The sequence below is a fragment of the Echinops telfairi genome, unplaced genomic scaffold (genome assembly GCF_000313985.2).
Source record: "Echinops telfairi isolate 266 unplaced genomic scaffold, ASM31398v2 ScPeMD7_2573;HRSCAF=3158, whole genome shotgun sequence".
Classification (NCBI taxonomy): domain Eukaryota; kingdom Metazoa; phylum Chordata; class Mammalia; order Afrosoricida; family Tenrecidae; genus Echinops; species Echinops telfairi.
Window position 1 is genome coordinate 3419627 of NW_022106471.1, and position 16057 is coordinate 3435683.

The 16057-nt window shown below is 44.6% G+C and overlaps 3 protein-coding genes across 4 annotated transcripts in view; 2 read left to right on the forward strand and 1 right to left on the reverse strand.

Annotated features, from left to right (window-relative positions):
* Positions 1-3078, forward strand: part of PPP3R1 (protein phosphatase 3 regulatory subunit B, alpha) — a 28438-nt gene extending 25360 nt beyond the window's left edge. The window contains exon 5 of the mRNA XM_004710164.1: positions 916-3078. Coding sequence (XP_004710221.1) covers positions 916-963 — 48 coding nt within the window. The 3' untranslated portion in view covers positions 964-3078. The remainder of the gene's footprint in view (positions 1-915) is intronic.
* A 3208-nt stretch (positions 3079-6286) lies between these two features.
* PNO1 (partner of NOB1 homolog) lies at positions 6287-14731 on the reverse strand. The gene is made up of 7 exons (XM_004710165.2): positions 14510-14731; positions 14137-14286; positions 9731-9814; positions 9496-9556; positions 9166-9283; positions 7466-7536; positions 6287-6849 (listed from the first exon to the last, which is right to left on the reverse strand). Exons 1-7 carry the CDS (start codon positions 14714-14716, stop codon positions 6782-6784), a joined length of 759 nt encoding a protein of 252 aa, XP_004710222.1. The 5' UTR covers positions 14717-14731; the 3' UTR covers positions 6287-6781.
* A 411-nt stretch (positions 14732-15142) lies between these two features.
* The window catches only part of DNAAF10 (dynein axonemal assembly factor 10), a 25554-nt gene continuing 24639 nt past the window's right edge, over positions 15143-16057 (forward strand). For both annotated transcript variants that reach the window (XM_004710166.3, XM_045294192.1), the window contains exon 1: positions 15143-15377. In XM_004710166.3, the coding sequence (XP_004710223.1) occupies positions 15195-15377 (183 nt within the window). In that variant the 5' untranslated portion in view covers positions 15143-15194. The remainder of the gene's footprint in view (positions 15378-16057) is intronic.

The window sequence follows — 16057 nt, forward strand, 5'->3', positions numbered from 1 at the left end:
GTGCCGGGACGGGGCCTCAGGAGTTTTGATCTAGGTGTACTTACTCTTGCACTTTGCGTCCTTAATTTTTATGTGTATTAAATAAAAGAGCTCTGGTAGCATAGTGGGTCATATGTTGGGCAACCAATCATAGGGTCTGCAGTTTGAACCTCCCAGCCATTCTGGGGAAGAAAAATGGGGCTTTCTACTCTGTAAAGATTTTAAACCTCAGAAACCCACAGGGACAGTTCTACCCTGTTCTGCAGGGTTGCTGTGAGTCAGAATTAACTTGACAGCAGTGAAGGTTTTTTTTGTACTCTACCATCCCCCAAATAATAGTATAATAAAGATTATACCTCACGTTAACATGCCAATGTTCACTACTAGGTTGCTTACAGCAATTTTATACTTTTCATGATTATGGCAAAATAATATGCAGAAATATTTATGCATTTGGTACTTATAGCCTTCTAGAAGAGACAGACTGTTTCCATATTTGATTTTTGAAGACTTAACATCTGGTTATCATTTAATATTTATTGGCAAACTCCAGAGAGGCCCAGTTCCACTCGTCGTTTGTTTTTGTATGTCTTTGAGCTAAGAATAGTTTTTAATGTTTTAAAAAGTATTGCTTTAAAAAAGAAAGAACCCATGAGAGAAGCCACCTTTAGCCTATAAAACCTAAAGCATAACCCATCGGCCTTTTGTAGAAGGAGTTTGCTGATCCCTGGACCAAAGTGCAAACCTAAATGCTTGCTAGTCTTATGAGAAAGGATCCATGGAATTCTCAGTGCAGGCAACTCAGGTGGTTTTTGTTTGTTTGTTTTAAACAAAAGTCCAGCTTCTGACCATGCAGCGGAATAGTTTCAGATTGTGGAACTTGAGAGAGAAATGTGTCCAGTGTGGCTAAGCTTGGTTTGTTCCCATCTCTTACAGGTTGTAGGTGGCCTAGATATCCACAAAAAGATGGTGGTCGACGTGTGACTCTTTTTTAAAAAGAGTACCACCCAACACTTTTGCTTTCTTCTCCATCTCTGAAGATCTGCTCAAGACGTCCAGCAATGCTCTCTGTGTATTTAAATGGAAGTATTTTTCTCTGTGAAGCCACATTTTCCAACACGAGCCTCATGAAGCCAACTAAGTGTTATTGAACTCTTACTCTCTCAATAACTCTCTCAGTGTAGCACTTTAAAGTCTGAAGGACAGCAGGATGCAAAGAGCATATCACTGTGGTGGAGAAAGGGAAGGGGTTGGCTTTTTAATTTATTTTTCTTCATCTTTTATAACAAGAAAGTATCTATATATACATATGTAAATATTTATATATAGATATATGTAGCTTTCTATATATGTAGTAGGTTGGCTTTAATTTAATATACTTGATCCAGAATCAAAATGATAGAGTACAAAAGTGCCAAGCAGAACATTGAGAAGTTCAAAACCATGGATCTATACATCCTTTTATCTCACACAGTTTTATAGAGAGACAGAAGACTGTACAATCCGAGCCGGGTGTTGGCCAGCTGTTTTCCTTTCCTGTGCTTTTCTCCTTGGAGAGATTGACAAAGCATTTGTTAATGTCCTATTATTTACCTTAATTTTTTTGGAGGGGGGTAACAAAGGCATCTGTGACTTTATACCTACAACTATTTCCAGGGACTGCGTCTCCTTGCTGAGCAGCAGCAGCAGCAGCAGCAGCTTTCTCTCTCTGCTTGAGGAGCACGGCTCGTTCAGTGCTGTTGCCAAAAGCTAGTGCTTGTGTGTTCACCTAGTGACTGCACGATGCTTACGGCTGCTTCCTTGTTACTGCGTGACGAGGAGCCATTACACGTAGTAGGTGTCCCTGGGTAAGTGTCAGCCATCAGTTGTGATGACTGTTTGCTACATGAAAGTCAGAAGCTGTCTGAGGCAATCATGACTTATCTTCTGCATTTCTTAGTGAAGAAATCACATAACCGCTTCGGGTTTCCCTTTGTTTCATTACATGGTTCAGTAACTTGTCCTTTAAACAACGTATAAACCATAAATTTCCCTTCTGTGTTTCACGAGATTTGCAGCAAATTTAAAAACGGGTGATAGTTAATGTGCATGTATGCAGCTGAACACCCACATATTTGTGATTCGAATGTGAGAACTCGTGCTAATCTATATATGCCAGAGAAGAGCAAAATTTTATTCCGATTTATACCTCTTTAATTTCTTTACCACCTAGAGAGTGCATGATGGGTTTCCTATTGCTTTGCCCATATGATTTTTAACGAGTGATAACTGAATAAATTTGTGTGATATAAAAGTAGTGTATCATGTTCCACCACTTGATAGTATCCCTTCCCTTTTCTGCAAAGGTACTATTGGCTGGAAGAAAAATACTGTTGTTAGCTTTCTCCAACAGTAGTGTCTTGCCCTATGTAGCTGTTCAACACAACCTGGTTTTTTAATCATGAGTGGAAAGGGGGTAGGTTTAGTAGTGAGCAACCCTGAAACCGAGTGCCCTGCCTGCCTCGCTGTCCCTTCAACTGAGTGCTGCACACCATGGGCTCTGTCTGTGAGAGGAAACCCCGGTGCTTGGTGTCCTTGCATGACATGGAGTTTTGCATGTAGATCGATTTAAAATGTACCTCTTGTTTACATAATTTGCATAATTTAAAAAGATAACGTTGCCAAACTTTGGAAATGTTAATGTTCAAACTGAAAATCTCCACTACATGTAACTTTCTTCCTCTGGATCAGAACGTGGCTTATAATCCCAGCCAGTGGTTTGGTCTGTTCCAGTGTCAACTGCCATGTGCTCTGCTTCAAGGGGAAACTAGTCTTTTGTGAATTTTTTGTACATAAGTATTTGTTACAAATATTTTAGCAAATGCTTTCTATTTCTCTTGCTTGTGCATATCTTGGCTGGCGTTACAGAAAATAGTGCAAACATTATTTCCTTACTGGGGAATGAGGGTTTTTTTTTTTCTTTTTTAGTTTGTGTGGGGCTGGGGGGAAGGGGTGGTTTATGTTGAATGTTTAGTTTTTCTTCTGCATGATACATCATGTTGTGGGATCTTTAGAAAACTTCATACTGTATGAATACAAAAATAAAATATTTGAAACTTGCTTGAATGTATCCACTGGTCTTTGGTGGGGTTTCACAGCCAGTAAAAGTCTTGGGGTTTTTTGTTGTTTTTTTTTTGCTTTTAAAAATAATCCATGTTTGATCTGTGACTATAGCCATGGCTAAAGGGAATTTGTGGAAGCAAGTCATTACAAACACACGTGAAGCCTGATAAGGACCCTTGTTGCCAATCCCCCAGCCCCAGGCTTTGCACGATGTTTCCATCAGACAGCCGACTTGTTAGTTCTGTGTCGGGGTGCTCCGGATCAGCAGAAGTTCCCCGGTGGACTTGCCGAGAAACACACGTAGTACCCAGGTCCTCTCGACCCTGTGCTGCATTTTGAAAAATGTTTATCAAGTGTCTTTTTCTGACATTAGACCACTTTTGAAGTACACTTGAGAGCTCCCAGTAGTCTAGATTCTGCCTCATGATGCCTTGCACAATGAATATTGAGTAAAAAAGAATTGGACAATGTGATGCTGTTGGTAAAGGATGGGTCGTCATTTTGCAGTAGATGCTATTGAATACTCAGTCAACTTAAAGAGACTGCATTGTTACAAAAGGCAAAAATTAGTATGTTTTAGCCATTCGCCAACAAGTTGTCAAGTTTTCAGTACCCAAGATATTTGTGATGATAAATGGAGCCCTGGGCCCAGGTTGAGGTACGAGCTGTTGGGTTTTATACCTGTGATGTGTGAGCTCTGCTTCCTTAGACGGCCAGGGTCATAGACTGGTCAAGCCCAAGCAGATGGTACATTTTAAGATCGCGCTTTAACAAATGATTGATTGGGAGCTCTTAGAAAGATTGCAACCCATGGTTCCATCAGATGAAGCACAGGTGCACTGCGGCTGCCATCACGTCCACTTTATCTTGACCTGGTGGACATCAGCTCCCCATTGCCCCTCCCTCCCAGCCTACCACCCCGAGTCTCTCATACATTCTATATTATTATTATTGGTTTTTTGGGGGGGCCAGTTTATACAATCCAAAGTATCCTTTCACCTTGCTCTTAGTGGTCTTAGGATGGCCAAGAGGGTTCAAACCTGCTTAGCTTCTAAGCCTGATCCCCAAAGAAAGGTGTTTCAGCTCCTCAGGGATAGCTCTTCAAACTCCAGCATGCTCCAAAATCTCTCGTTAATCAGCAAACTACCCCTACCCCTGCCACGTGATGCTAATTACACCAAATTAGTCAGCCCCTGGGCTCTCAACCCTCGCAAGACTTTCTTGGACCAAGCACCTAACGCTTGCGGCTGCATCTTCCCCTGGCAGACGGTTCTGCGCCGTCACTGTCGTCTTCTGCCATCGAGTCACTTCTGACTCTCAGCGCCCCCATAGGACGGGTACGGCTGAGCAGGAAAGTGGGAGCAGAAATCTTCCGGAGTGCTGGGAGAACACCCCAGGGCCTCTACTACCCTTACCTGCTGAAAATCTAAGAAAGTGTTCCTTGGTTAGACCCATCTTCCAGGCAGTGTCCCATTTCAGTATTGGCCAGCGGTGCTGTAGATAGAGTAAATGCTGGGCTGCTAAACAAGGCCAGCGGTTAAAATCCACCAGCCACTCAATGGGAGAAAGATAGAGGCAGTCTACTCCCACAGGTTGAAGTTTCAGAAACTCCAAGGGCAGCTTTACTCACGAGTTGGAATCCGTAGCAATGGGCGTTTTGGGCCCTAAGCCATGTCAGTTCTCATGTTTAGCAATTAGATCTCTGAACTGTTGCAGGTCAAGAATTTTAGTATTGTATCCAAAGGTCAGTGGCTGTAGGAGTGGCAGAAAATAATGCAGGACACACAGAGCAAGGAAATACGAACAAGCATGAAAGAGTCCCGAGGCAATTGTTTTGAGTGTTCCACCTGGAAGGTGCTAAGTGATATGACCCACATTGAAATCAGCTTTCCGTGCATTCAGAGTGCACACCACTGTTCCTCTAAGCTCTGGTGCCCTTGTGGGTTGAACTTGGAGCTGCGAACTACAGGTCATGCATGAGCCATCTCACGGGAGAAAGATGAGGCCATCTACTGTACAGATTTAATGTCTTAGAAACTCAAAGAGGCAGTACTACTGTGAAGTAGGGTCACTCTGAGTCGGAATTGGTGAGATGGCAGCGGGTTAGGTTTTGGTATTCCTCCTTGAAGAGTCCTGGGGGTGCAGCGGGCAAGCACTAACTTCCAAATGACAGGGCTGGTGGTTCGAACTCACCAGCAGCTCCATGAAAGATGTGGTGGTCTGCTGCTTAAAAATTTGCAGCTTTGGAAACGGGGGTCCCCTGACTGTACCGAGGGTTGCTAAGTTGGGAAAACCAGCAGGCTTTTAGAGGTTTATTCCTCCCTCCACTAGTGGGGTTCCTTCCTATTTCCTCTTTCAAACCCCAAATCATCTTATTACCACCTTGAGGAATCGTGTGGGAGGGGCTCCAAACTAAACCAATGTTCAGCACCCCAAATACAAACAGCTGCCAGGGAATACTGCTTGCTCAAATAGTTCTGGTAAGAAAACTTCAAAAGGATGTTTATTTGAACCATATTAAAGCATCTCAGATTTTAAAAAGTGATGTAAACATTCTGCTTCAGTTTCTTAACAAACCCCAAACATTTATGGTTAGATAGCAATGGTTCATTTCTCAGTTCATTGCAAAAACACTTTTAAGGTTGTAGACACACTCCCAAGAGAGTACACAGTAAATAGTCATGTTTTAAATAAAACATCTTGGCCAGGGAGCCGAGGGGCAGGGAACAGGATTAAGCTGGACAAAGGCTTTTCACAAAGGCCTGTGTAGATGGAATCAACCCCAATCGTGGCTGTAGTCTGCATATTTCTGCCTGTTGTTAAAGATTTTTAAGAAATGCATTGTACAAACTTGGGACGGTGGCACATGTAAATGATATAAAGGCAACAAGTTCAATAATTGGAAATGCTTTTCATTTTTAGGGACCTTTCTAATACAAAACAGTTTTTAAGAGTTTCGATGAAGGATTTAAGAGATGTAAGAACAATGTATCTCAATCATGTTTAAATAGGTAGAGAAGTTATCATTTAAAATGTATGAAACTAGGTAATATTTAAATAGGTAGCCACTAATTAAAAGAACCTGCATTTGCAATTCTCTTGGGTACAAAGATAGCATTTCACCCTTACTACCCAGAATATACCCAATATTGGTCATTCCAATGGCTTTCATGATTTGAAAAATGAAACTCTGCTCACACCAAACTTATGACAGAGGGCTTTAATTTTAAAGACTGCAAAGCAGGAACAGAGTAGCCTGTCCTGGTTTATAGAGAAGAGCCAACACTGCCGATGGCCTGATTATAACATTCACACACCACTTCCTGTGTCAAGGGTCATTTATTACTCATAAGATTTTCTAAGAATTCTAAAATCCATGAAGAATATTTAAAACTTACAAACTAGCAAATTTATACTGAAGAGCAATTTAAGCTAAAGCATTTCCCTCTTTAATGAGAGAATTAAAAACCGCACATCTGCCTTGTGCTTTACAAGGGAAATATACATCCTGCTGATGTAGAATGTCCTAACGTCTGACAGTTACGATGCCCGTGAGGCTGCAGGGGGAACGCGATCACACCGTCTTTGAGATGCTTCTGGCTGAGAATGAGAGGAGCTGACCGAAGAATTCGTCACCTGGTTCCACCTGTCAGTGTATGGTCTTTGTTCTGGAGTCCAAACAAGAGTCTCAAACGGGAAATCAGAATCGATCTGCTGCTCTGCTGGCCACCGCACGGATGTTGCCATAAACCTTTGATGGAGGATTTCCTGTAAGGGGGGGGGGAAGCAGGGCTAATATCATATACAAATATACCCATACATAGAAGCTATGTAACTAGCTACATGAGGAAGGTCTATAGCCCAAATATACGTGGAATATCTTCCCACTGGTCCTATTTTAAATCACCCAAATCACCCCGAAGGAAGTCATTCTTTAAGGCACCACTTTAAACTTCTAAGAGTCAGAGGCACTGAGCTATCAACAAACTTCTTATAAGATTCTAGTTGGTCAGCCTCCCCCTCTTCCCCCCACCGGGGGAGGGGACACTACAGGAGTGGCCGGCTGTGCCGCCTGACCGAGGACGGAGAAAGTGCCCATTGACCGCAGCTGCGCAGTGGCTCCCGTCTTGTCGGGCCTACAAGTTGCCTGCTTTCTGGGACGACTTTCTGTGCACCTCACCAGAGGCAACAGCAACAATGTAAGCAAACAGACCGCAGAGAAACAAAACTGCCGACAACCGTTTCCTCTAGGCTCCCACTTGCCAAAACCCAAAGTTCTCTACTTGCCATCTCTACCGTTACCCTTAAGCCTGAGTTACACATGCAATTTGAGTTTCAAAATTCTGTTATTTTTAGAGAAAAAAAACTAAAACTGCTTCGTTACCCAGAATGAGGTTGCAAATGGCAGTTCTTGCCATCTTGATGTTTTGGAAAGAGCCAAGAATGTGAACTTTCCTGAAAGAGAAAATGCAAAGAACAAAGTCAGAGACCAAAGGCAATTTCTTCCCTGGAAAAGCATGCTGTGGATTCCTACATGAGGCAGGAGCGGCTTTCCCACCCTGGGCACAGGGGTAGTCCTGGAAATCCCTGCAGCAGGTCTCTGGGGCTGTGAACCGCAGGAGTCCCCAGATAACGGTAAGAACCAGGGTGGCAGCTGCATGGCATGACTGCCACCCTGGCGGCACAGGGCCACCCTGGTCCTTCAAGCAATGATGATTCACGAGCCCAGGCCGTAAGCAGGACTCGGGCCTCAGCAGAAATGTGAAGATCCAAAGGGCACGGCGCTCTACTTTTGGATGAAGAGAGTTTGCAGTTTAGGAATGGATTCACATTGAATATTAATAGTGTTTGTTTTAATCTTGCTTTATGCTCATCTGCATTTGGAAGGCTTAATGAAATGTAAACGTAAAGGATAAAAGGGTATTAACACATTTACAGTTTAATAGGACATACCAATCATAATTTGACTAGCAAATCAGTTGTATTTTTAGATTTCTGAGTTCACCAAAGCTTTCGGATCCATACACTCGATTTATTTGAATGTGAGAAACATCTCAATAGCTTTTAGAGTTCTGGTTCAAAGACGTGTTCCTTATGGCTTCCCAACGACAGCAATCCATGAAAGATTTAAAAACACACAATAGTTTCCGTGTCTAGAAGGTCCCCAACACAGGTTCCACTTCGTGAAGGGTCTAAACGACGCCGGGCGCCCGCCCTCGGTTGGAACAAAGACAACGTGGCTTACAATGAGATGACCTCTGGAGGGAGGCGCAGGCGGCTCCTGCTCTGTCAACTGTCTCAAGTTCACAGCAGTTCAGTCGCTGGAGCCTTCGGCTGTCACGGGCCCCAACCTGCGGCTGAGCAGCTCCGTGCCCTCCAAGGGGCAGTTGAGCTTCGCCCCGGCCCCCTCTTCCAGGCCTGCACCCTCCATCGGGTGGGCGTCTGCTCATGGACAGCTGCTCTCCAATTTTTCACCCAACTTGCCATCCTCACCTTTGGTTTACGAAAGGCCCTGTAACAACTTTTGTTTTCTTGTGTAAAAGGAAAGCCTAATGAGGCACTTGAAACACCTACTCCTCTGCTCTCCCCTGCAGATCTACTAGACAGCCCTGCAATCCTCGTTCACTGCTCCACTATGTATAAAGGTCCTTGAAAGTAGAACTGCATACAGGGAGTCCCTGCCTTCACAATGGAGGCGGTGGCAAGGAGCCACACATAAGGTGGTTCTGACAAAAGTAGAATACCTCACCGTGCGCCGCCCCCCCCATCATTCCCGCCTTTTACGATCACTACAAGTCAATGTTAACACAGGCCATCTATGCACAAACATCTGAGAACAACATCAGAGCAAGTTACATGTTGCAAAACTGTATGGAGTATACATCACTAATGATAAAATGTAAAACCAAACCAAACAAACCCCCAAACGACCAGCCTAAGTGTACTAAGCTGGGGACTCCCTGTCCTGACAAGGATCCTTTTGGTGACAGAAGTACATACAATACCCATTTTGTGACTTATTAAACCATCAGAAGATCACAGAGGTCAACTGCGACTGTCAGTCTCTCAGGCGCAGGTACTTACACATCCGCCAGGACAATCCGTGTCCGGGTCACGTTCTCAATGGTGAATTTGGTTTTCCCTCCTTTGCCAGCGATCCGTCCGATTGCTCTCGAGAGGTGGTCTCCCTTTAACGGCTTAACTACACAAGGACAGCGACAGCTCAGTGCACTGCCCACCTCAGAGAAACAGAGCACCCACTGAATTTCCCTACTCAGTGAGACAAGCAGACATCCAACAGAAAAGAAGTTGCTAACAGTTCAGGTCATTGGATGCAATGAGGAAAAGAGCACGAGCCAACACAGAACAAAACAAAAGGGCAACATTTCCCAGGAAAAAGCCCCCCACACTCACCATCTGTAACTTCAAACGACTCCAGGAAGAGGTCGTCCAGCCTGATGAGGGCGAGGGCGTCCTACAACACAGAGAGCAGACGCTGGAAGGGGCAGGCCTGCTGGCCCTTTGGGACCTACCTGACAGAGCGTGAGGTGGAAGCACAGATAAACTCAAACCCACAAATCGCAGGGCGTATGGAGGCCAGCATTTTTGTAAGGGCCCAGATACTTGCCACGCCCGGGGAGTCACGCACCTCTACCTGAAACCCCAGAATGAAGGCTTTCACGAAGTCAGCGGCTTTTGTCAGGGCACTGACATCCTTGGTTTCTTTACAAGTCTGTTTTGGGGAGGAGAGGAGAGTCCGAGTTAGAGCTGAGGATGAAATCAGAGATTATTCCAACTAGATACAAGGAATGACCTCTACCCACTTCTGTAATTTCCTTCCCCAGAGCCTCCTCGAGGCAGTCACTGACCCACAGGACAGAGCAGAACTTCCCCTGTGCGTTTCCAAGGCGCGCAATCTTTACAGGAGTAGACAGCCTCGTCTTTCTCCCAGAGTGGCTGGTGCGTTTCAGCCACTGAAGTTGTGGTTAGCAGCCCAGCAAGATAAAGGGCATTATGAAAAAACATCAACAGGGGAAAACGAAGCGTTCCACATAAAATCAAACCAAAACCAAATTCACTGCCACGGACTTGAAGCCAATTCGTAGGGACACTACAGGACAGGGCAGAAGTGTCCAGGTGAGTTTCCGAGGCTGCACTTCCTTACAGGAGTACAAAGCCCCATCTCTTTCCTGAGGCGCAGTTAGTGGTTTCAAACGGTGGACCTTGCAATTACGGTTAACCACTAAACCACCAGAGCAGCCAGGCAAAAATACCAGATCCCAACAATGCACTGGAAGTTCTTGCCTGACCAGTTAGGCAAGAAGGAATTAAAGGCATCCAGATCAGGAAAGAAATAGAACGATCTCTATTTGCCAAAAACAAAGCCCTCTATCTAGAAAGTTCCAAAAAAATCTGCAAGAGAACTAGTAAGAGCTAATAAATGCATCCAGCCAAGTGACAGGGTACAAGGACAACATGCACAAATCAACTATGTGTCTATACAACAGCCATGAACAATCTGAACAGCAAACTAGGAAAATTCCATTTACAACAGCATCTAAAAGAAAATTCCCAAGAATACATTTAGCCAGGGAGCTGAAAAGCATATACAATGAAAGTCATAAAGCCCTGCAGAAGAAATAAAGACTAAATAAATGGAAAAACATCCTATGTTCATGGACAATATTGGTACACCAGTAGTACCCAACATGATCCACAGATCCAATGCCATCCCGATCATTATTCCAATAGTCGCTTTCTGCAAAAAGGGAAAAGTGATGGTCAAATTTATACAGAACCGGAACCCCAAACCAAGAAACCCACTGCCGTCGAGTCAATTCTGGCTCATTGTGACCCTCCGAAGTCCAACTGTCCTACGGGTTTCCAAGGCTGTAATCTTAACCGCCCCTTTCACTTTCCCCTGTGGACGGAGGGTAGTCACATGGCCTACCTTTCCACTAGCAGCTGAATTAGCTGCTTTAGGGAATTGCAAGGGCTCTAAATAGCAAAAACCTTCTTTCAAAAGGGCAAAATAGAAGGGTTTATTCACGTATCCCAATTCCAAAACACAGGACTCGCAACAGTATGATTCTGGTGATAAAGACCAACTGGGATAGAATTGCAAAATATAATTCAGGTTTTTCTCTTAATTATAAAACATAAATACAAATAGAATGGGGACAACTGCATTTCCACATGCCAAAAAAAAAAAAAAGCTGACTACAAATTTCATACCATATAAAAATATTTAATCAAAATGGACTATTGACCTAAATGTAAGAACTAAAACTCTTCGCATCTTAAAACCTCGGGAATATGTTTTGGAATCTTGAGTTTTCTCAATGGATTCTTGGACATGACATTCATACACAACCATGAGTAACAGGGGGACAAAGAAAAAGACAAACTGAGCATTGTAAAAATTTAAGCTTTTGTCTATGAAAGTTTAGTTCACCAACTAAGTGAAGGGGCTGTAAAATGGGAGAAAATACCGGAACGACATATCTGATTTATTATCTAGAACATGAACGGAAGTCCTGTAACAGCCTCCACGATACAAACAACTCAGTGAAGAATCTGGAGAAGGACAAGAATAGCTCTCTCTCTTTACAGACATGGGAATTGCTAACAAGGACAGGAAAAGAAATGCTCAGGACCATTAGTCATCAAAGGATGCAAATTAAAACCACAGAAGATGCCACTTCACACCCACATGCAATCGTTTCCAGGTGCTGTCCAGCGGCTCTTTTGAGTTGGCCCATGTCTAACAGAACAAAACCCTGCCCAGTGCTGCACCATCCCCACCCACAGTCATTTCTGTTTGAGCCAGTGTGGCAGCCATAAAGTCAGTCCACCTTGTTGAGGTTATTTCTTCATCACTCCCCTGTACTCAGCATAAGGAGCAGTACAGGAGTAGTGGTTATGAGTTGGGCTGCTAAATGCAAGATCAGCAGTCCAAAGCCCCCAGCTGCTCTAAGGGAGAAAGACAAAGCTTTCTATCACCCTAAAGGGTTACAATCCTGGGCCAGTTCTACCCTCTTCTTTATGGTTTAAAGCTTTCTTTAGAGTTAAACTAAAAGCCAAACACACTGCCATTGAGTTAGGGTTGATTCATAGCGCCCAGGTAGGACATAGTAGAACTGCCCCACCCTCGGGTTCTCAGACTGTAACTCTACAGGGATATTATTCAGTCATAAAGAGAAACAAAATCCTGATACATGCTCTGATATAGATTAACCTTGAGTATTATGCTGAGTGAAATAAAACAGATACAAAAAGACAGATAGATGTTCCCACTTCTCTGAAATTTCCATGACTTGCAAGGGTGTAGAATTCACTGCATTAGAGGTTACCAGGGGCTAGGGGAAGGATAAGAGGGGAGGTACTGCTGAAAGTGTACTAAATTCCTATTTGGGATGAAGAAAAAGTTTTGCAGACAACTAACACTTACACAATACAGTGAATGCAATTCATAATCCTTTGACTTGCACGCTTTATTAAAAGTGGTTTTCAAAGCAGTGTTTGTCATACATTTAGCTCGACAAAATTCGTTTACAAGAAAAAACAAAACGTAAATAACCCATAAACAAACTAGACCCTCATTCCAATACTGTGTCTTTGGATAAGTCACTTAGGTACTATATGAGCTTAAGTTTTCTCATCTGAAAAGTCAGGCCACAGTGGAAGAACCCGAGGAACCGCTCACAGACCCTTTGGGACCTACCTGACAGAGCGTGAGGCGGAAGCACAGATAAACCCAAACCCACAAATCGCAGGGCGTACAGAGGTCCGCATTTTAGTAAAGGCCCAGATAGGCAGAAGCGTTCCTGTGGAGTACTTGATGATTTTGGCCCAAATATACAAGTTCTTTGGCCATCCGTTTCCCCACATCTATAACAAGGATGGAGATGATCTATTTCATAAGGCTGCCTCAAAAAACAAATGATATAGTGTACGTCTAAGTACTGCCATGGGTCTGGAAGAGAAGGTCTGCAAGTGTCAACAAATCCATTGTTAGCTGGCAACAAGTTGGCCCTCAACTTATGGCAACCCCATGCACAATAGGATGGGACTGTTTTGATCCACAGGGTTTCCATGGACTGACTTTCAGAAGTACATTGCCAGGATTTCTACCTCCTCTGCTTAGAGTGGAAGTTCTGCTGAAACCTGTTTGATATCCAAGCAACACGCAAGCCTGCACTGACAACAAAACATGACTTCTCAAAGTACGAAAGAAGTCTTGCCACCTTCACTTCTAAGGAGCATTCTGAACGTACTCGAGGTGCACTGACCAGGAGTCCAACCCAGGTCTCCCCACGGAACTTGCGAAGTCAACCCGGAACCACCAAAGTCCTCTTCCACACATGTGAATGGAATCTCAATCAGTTCTGCTGCAAAACGTAACAGTTAAAAAAAAAGATTTAAAAAAAAAGTTACATTAAGCAAAATCAAAGAAAGGTGCTGAACAAAGGGTTGGCAAAGCCACCAATTATAAACGAGGAAGAACATGAACTAGACCCATGGCAGGAACAGAAGTAAAAGGGAAATAGGGTAGGGAGGACATGACCCTTTTTAGAGGAAAAAGCTCCCGGGAGTAAGGGGATAGATATATTCAAAGAGGTGATGAGAACTCGGGACCAGTGTCCATTACTTGAAAAGCAGGTACAGGTAAAGCCTGATTTTTTTGGTTTTTTAACCTAGACACAGAAGATAGCAACATATTGTAAAAGAAGTAGTGTGGTCAAGGTCCAATAAGCTGGAACTGGCATTGGGGGTGTAAGGGAAGGCTTCAAAGAGTTTGTAGAAAAGTAGAATGAAAAGAGAATGGAATTTCCCAGTGGACAGTTTGAAGTCCTCTCATACCTGAGGAAGGCGAGATTTAAGCAACAAGGGAAACTTGCAGAGAAACAAAAGATCTTTGTAAGAAATCATCAAAACCCGAATGACCGTGGCAACAAGTGCCAATTCAATAGTATGAACCTTACCAGCTATTTACAGCAAGGCCTGTAGGGAAATGAAACGAGTAGATTTGGAAATAGCTGACACTCTGCTTACCCTGATTTCCACATTCCTCGATTTCAAGTTAAAGCGTATCTGAAGTCCCAAGTGCTCTACAACAGGCGTGAATATCTTCATCCAGTTCTCTTTCAATGGGGTGTATCTGTTCGCTGGGACTGGGACTTTCCTTGTTTCTTCTTTTCCACCCTAAATGAAAAAGGACACACAACTTTAGGACGTGTCTCCAGAGGTGGTGACTTGTAGAACGACAGCTGATCCACCAAAATGTTCCTTCACTGAACGAGTTACACCTCGGGAGTCACTCTCCAGAAGGAGAGCTCACTCCAGAACAGCAGCGGCGGCTTCCACGTCACCCAGAAGCCACCAGATTGATCCCTTGCGGTCCCCTGCCCGGTGTCCCCTCCAGTACCAAGAGCCCATCCCCGGAGAGGGGCGGGAAGACGGGCCTCTTCGCGGGCCGGGCCTCCTCGGTGTCCATGCGGTCCCCGTCTTTGCTCTCCCCAGGCGCCGACAGCTGCTCGGCCTGCCGTTTCTTCGCCCGCCGGCCTCCCTTGCGGGTGACGTGAATGAAACCATCCGCGGCCCCGGTGCTCTGTGCCTCCATGTCGCCTTCCATCCCAAGGAGTCTCGGGCACTGCCGGTACTTCCGCCTCCAACACGTGGGCTGCCGCACTGCGCATGCGCACGGCTCACCGACCAGTCCCAGGGCTCCGCCCTCTTTCCTAAGCGGTCCTACGGCGGAGACCCGAAGCTGGCCCCTTCTAATACTTGGAGGCTGTCCGACAATATGCCTGATTTTTATGGCCGTCCTTTGGCTACGCAACTTACAGATTAAGCATTTTTCAGAACTCCAAAACGATATATGTGACAGAGTGTATAAAGACAATAAACGAGTCTGTGTTGTCTGTAGAGAAAACGTTTTATGACTCCAGTAGCTCATCTGGCATAATCTTAGATAACTAAATCCAACTTTCGGGGTCCGAGTACGGCAAGCGGGAGAGCCAATTGTCGTTAATGTTTGTGGTCTGGTTTCCAGGTTAGTTCTTGGTCGGCGTCCGGTGGTGGCAGTTGCCAGCTGTGGATTCTGCTGCACCATGTCGGCCTTCGAGAAACCTCAGATTATCTCCCATATCCAGAAGAGCCTTAACTACACGGTGTTTGACTGTAAATGGGTGCCATGCAGTGCCAAGTTTGTGGCCATGGGCAACTTCGCTCGGGGCACCGGCGTCATTCAACTGTATGAGATCCAGCACGGGGAACTGAAGCTGCTTAAGGAGGTGGGTATCTCCGTTCGAGACCCTCCAGAGCCGGAATCTGGGAACGTTACGGAGGCGAGTGCCGCTCACGGGCTCTACATTTTTCTTTCCCTAAGTCTGACTAGTTTCTTTCCAAAACACAGCTCGAGCTGTGCGGAACCAGCGAAGCTGTTCGCAGACTGAGGAATCCTTTGGATTGAAAACGCTTTGCGTGGAGTCCTGAATTCTTTGATGTGCTTGTTCATTCGCATCCCGCTGATGCCTTTCCCCAGCGCTAAATCTTTGGGAAACCAGGTTAAAACTTTTAGGCAGTTCGCAGTTGCTTGCTGAGAGTCCTGAATCTCTTTCTAGGACGGACCATGCTAATAAAATACCTTTTCTTACCAACAGAGCCAAAGCGGAGCCTACCCGCAGTGAACTTGCAGTGTAATTGGAAGAGAACCTTAATACATGTATTCATTCTTTCAACAAGTATCAGTTGAACACCTGGTATTCCCAAGCATGAACATAGCCAGGCCCCCACTCTCTAGTCATGGAAATCTTCAAATAATTAAACCAGCGATGCATGCATACAAACCGACAGGAGTTCTTTCACATGAAGGAACAGGGTTTATGAGAGTACAAACAGATTTGAGAGGAGTAGAAGGAGAGTGGTTAGTAAGCACTCACCTGCTAACCAGAAGGTGGGTGGTTTGAATCCA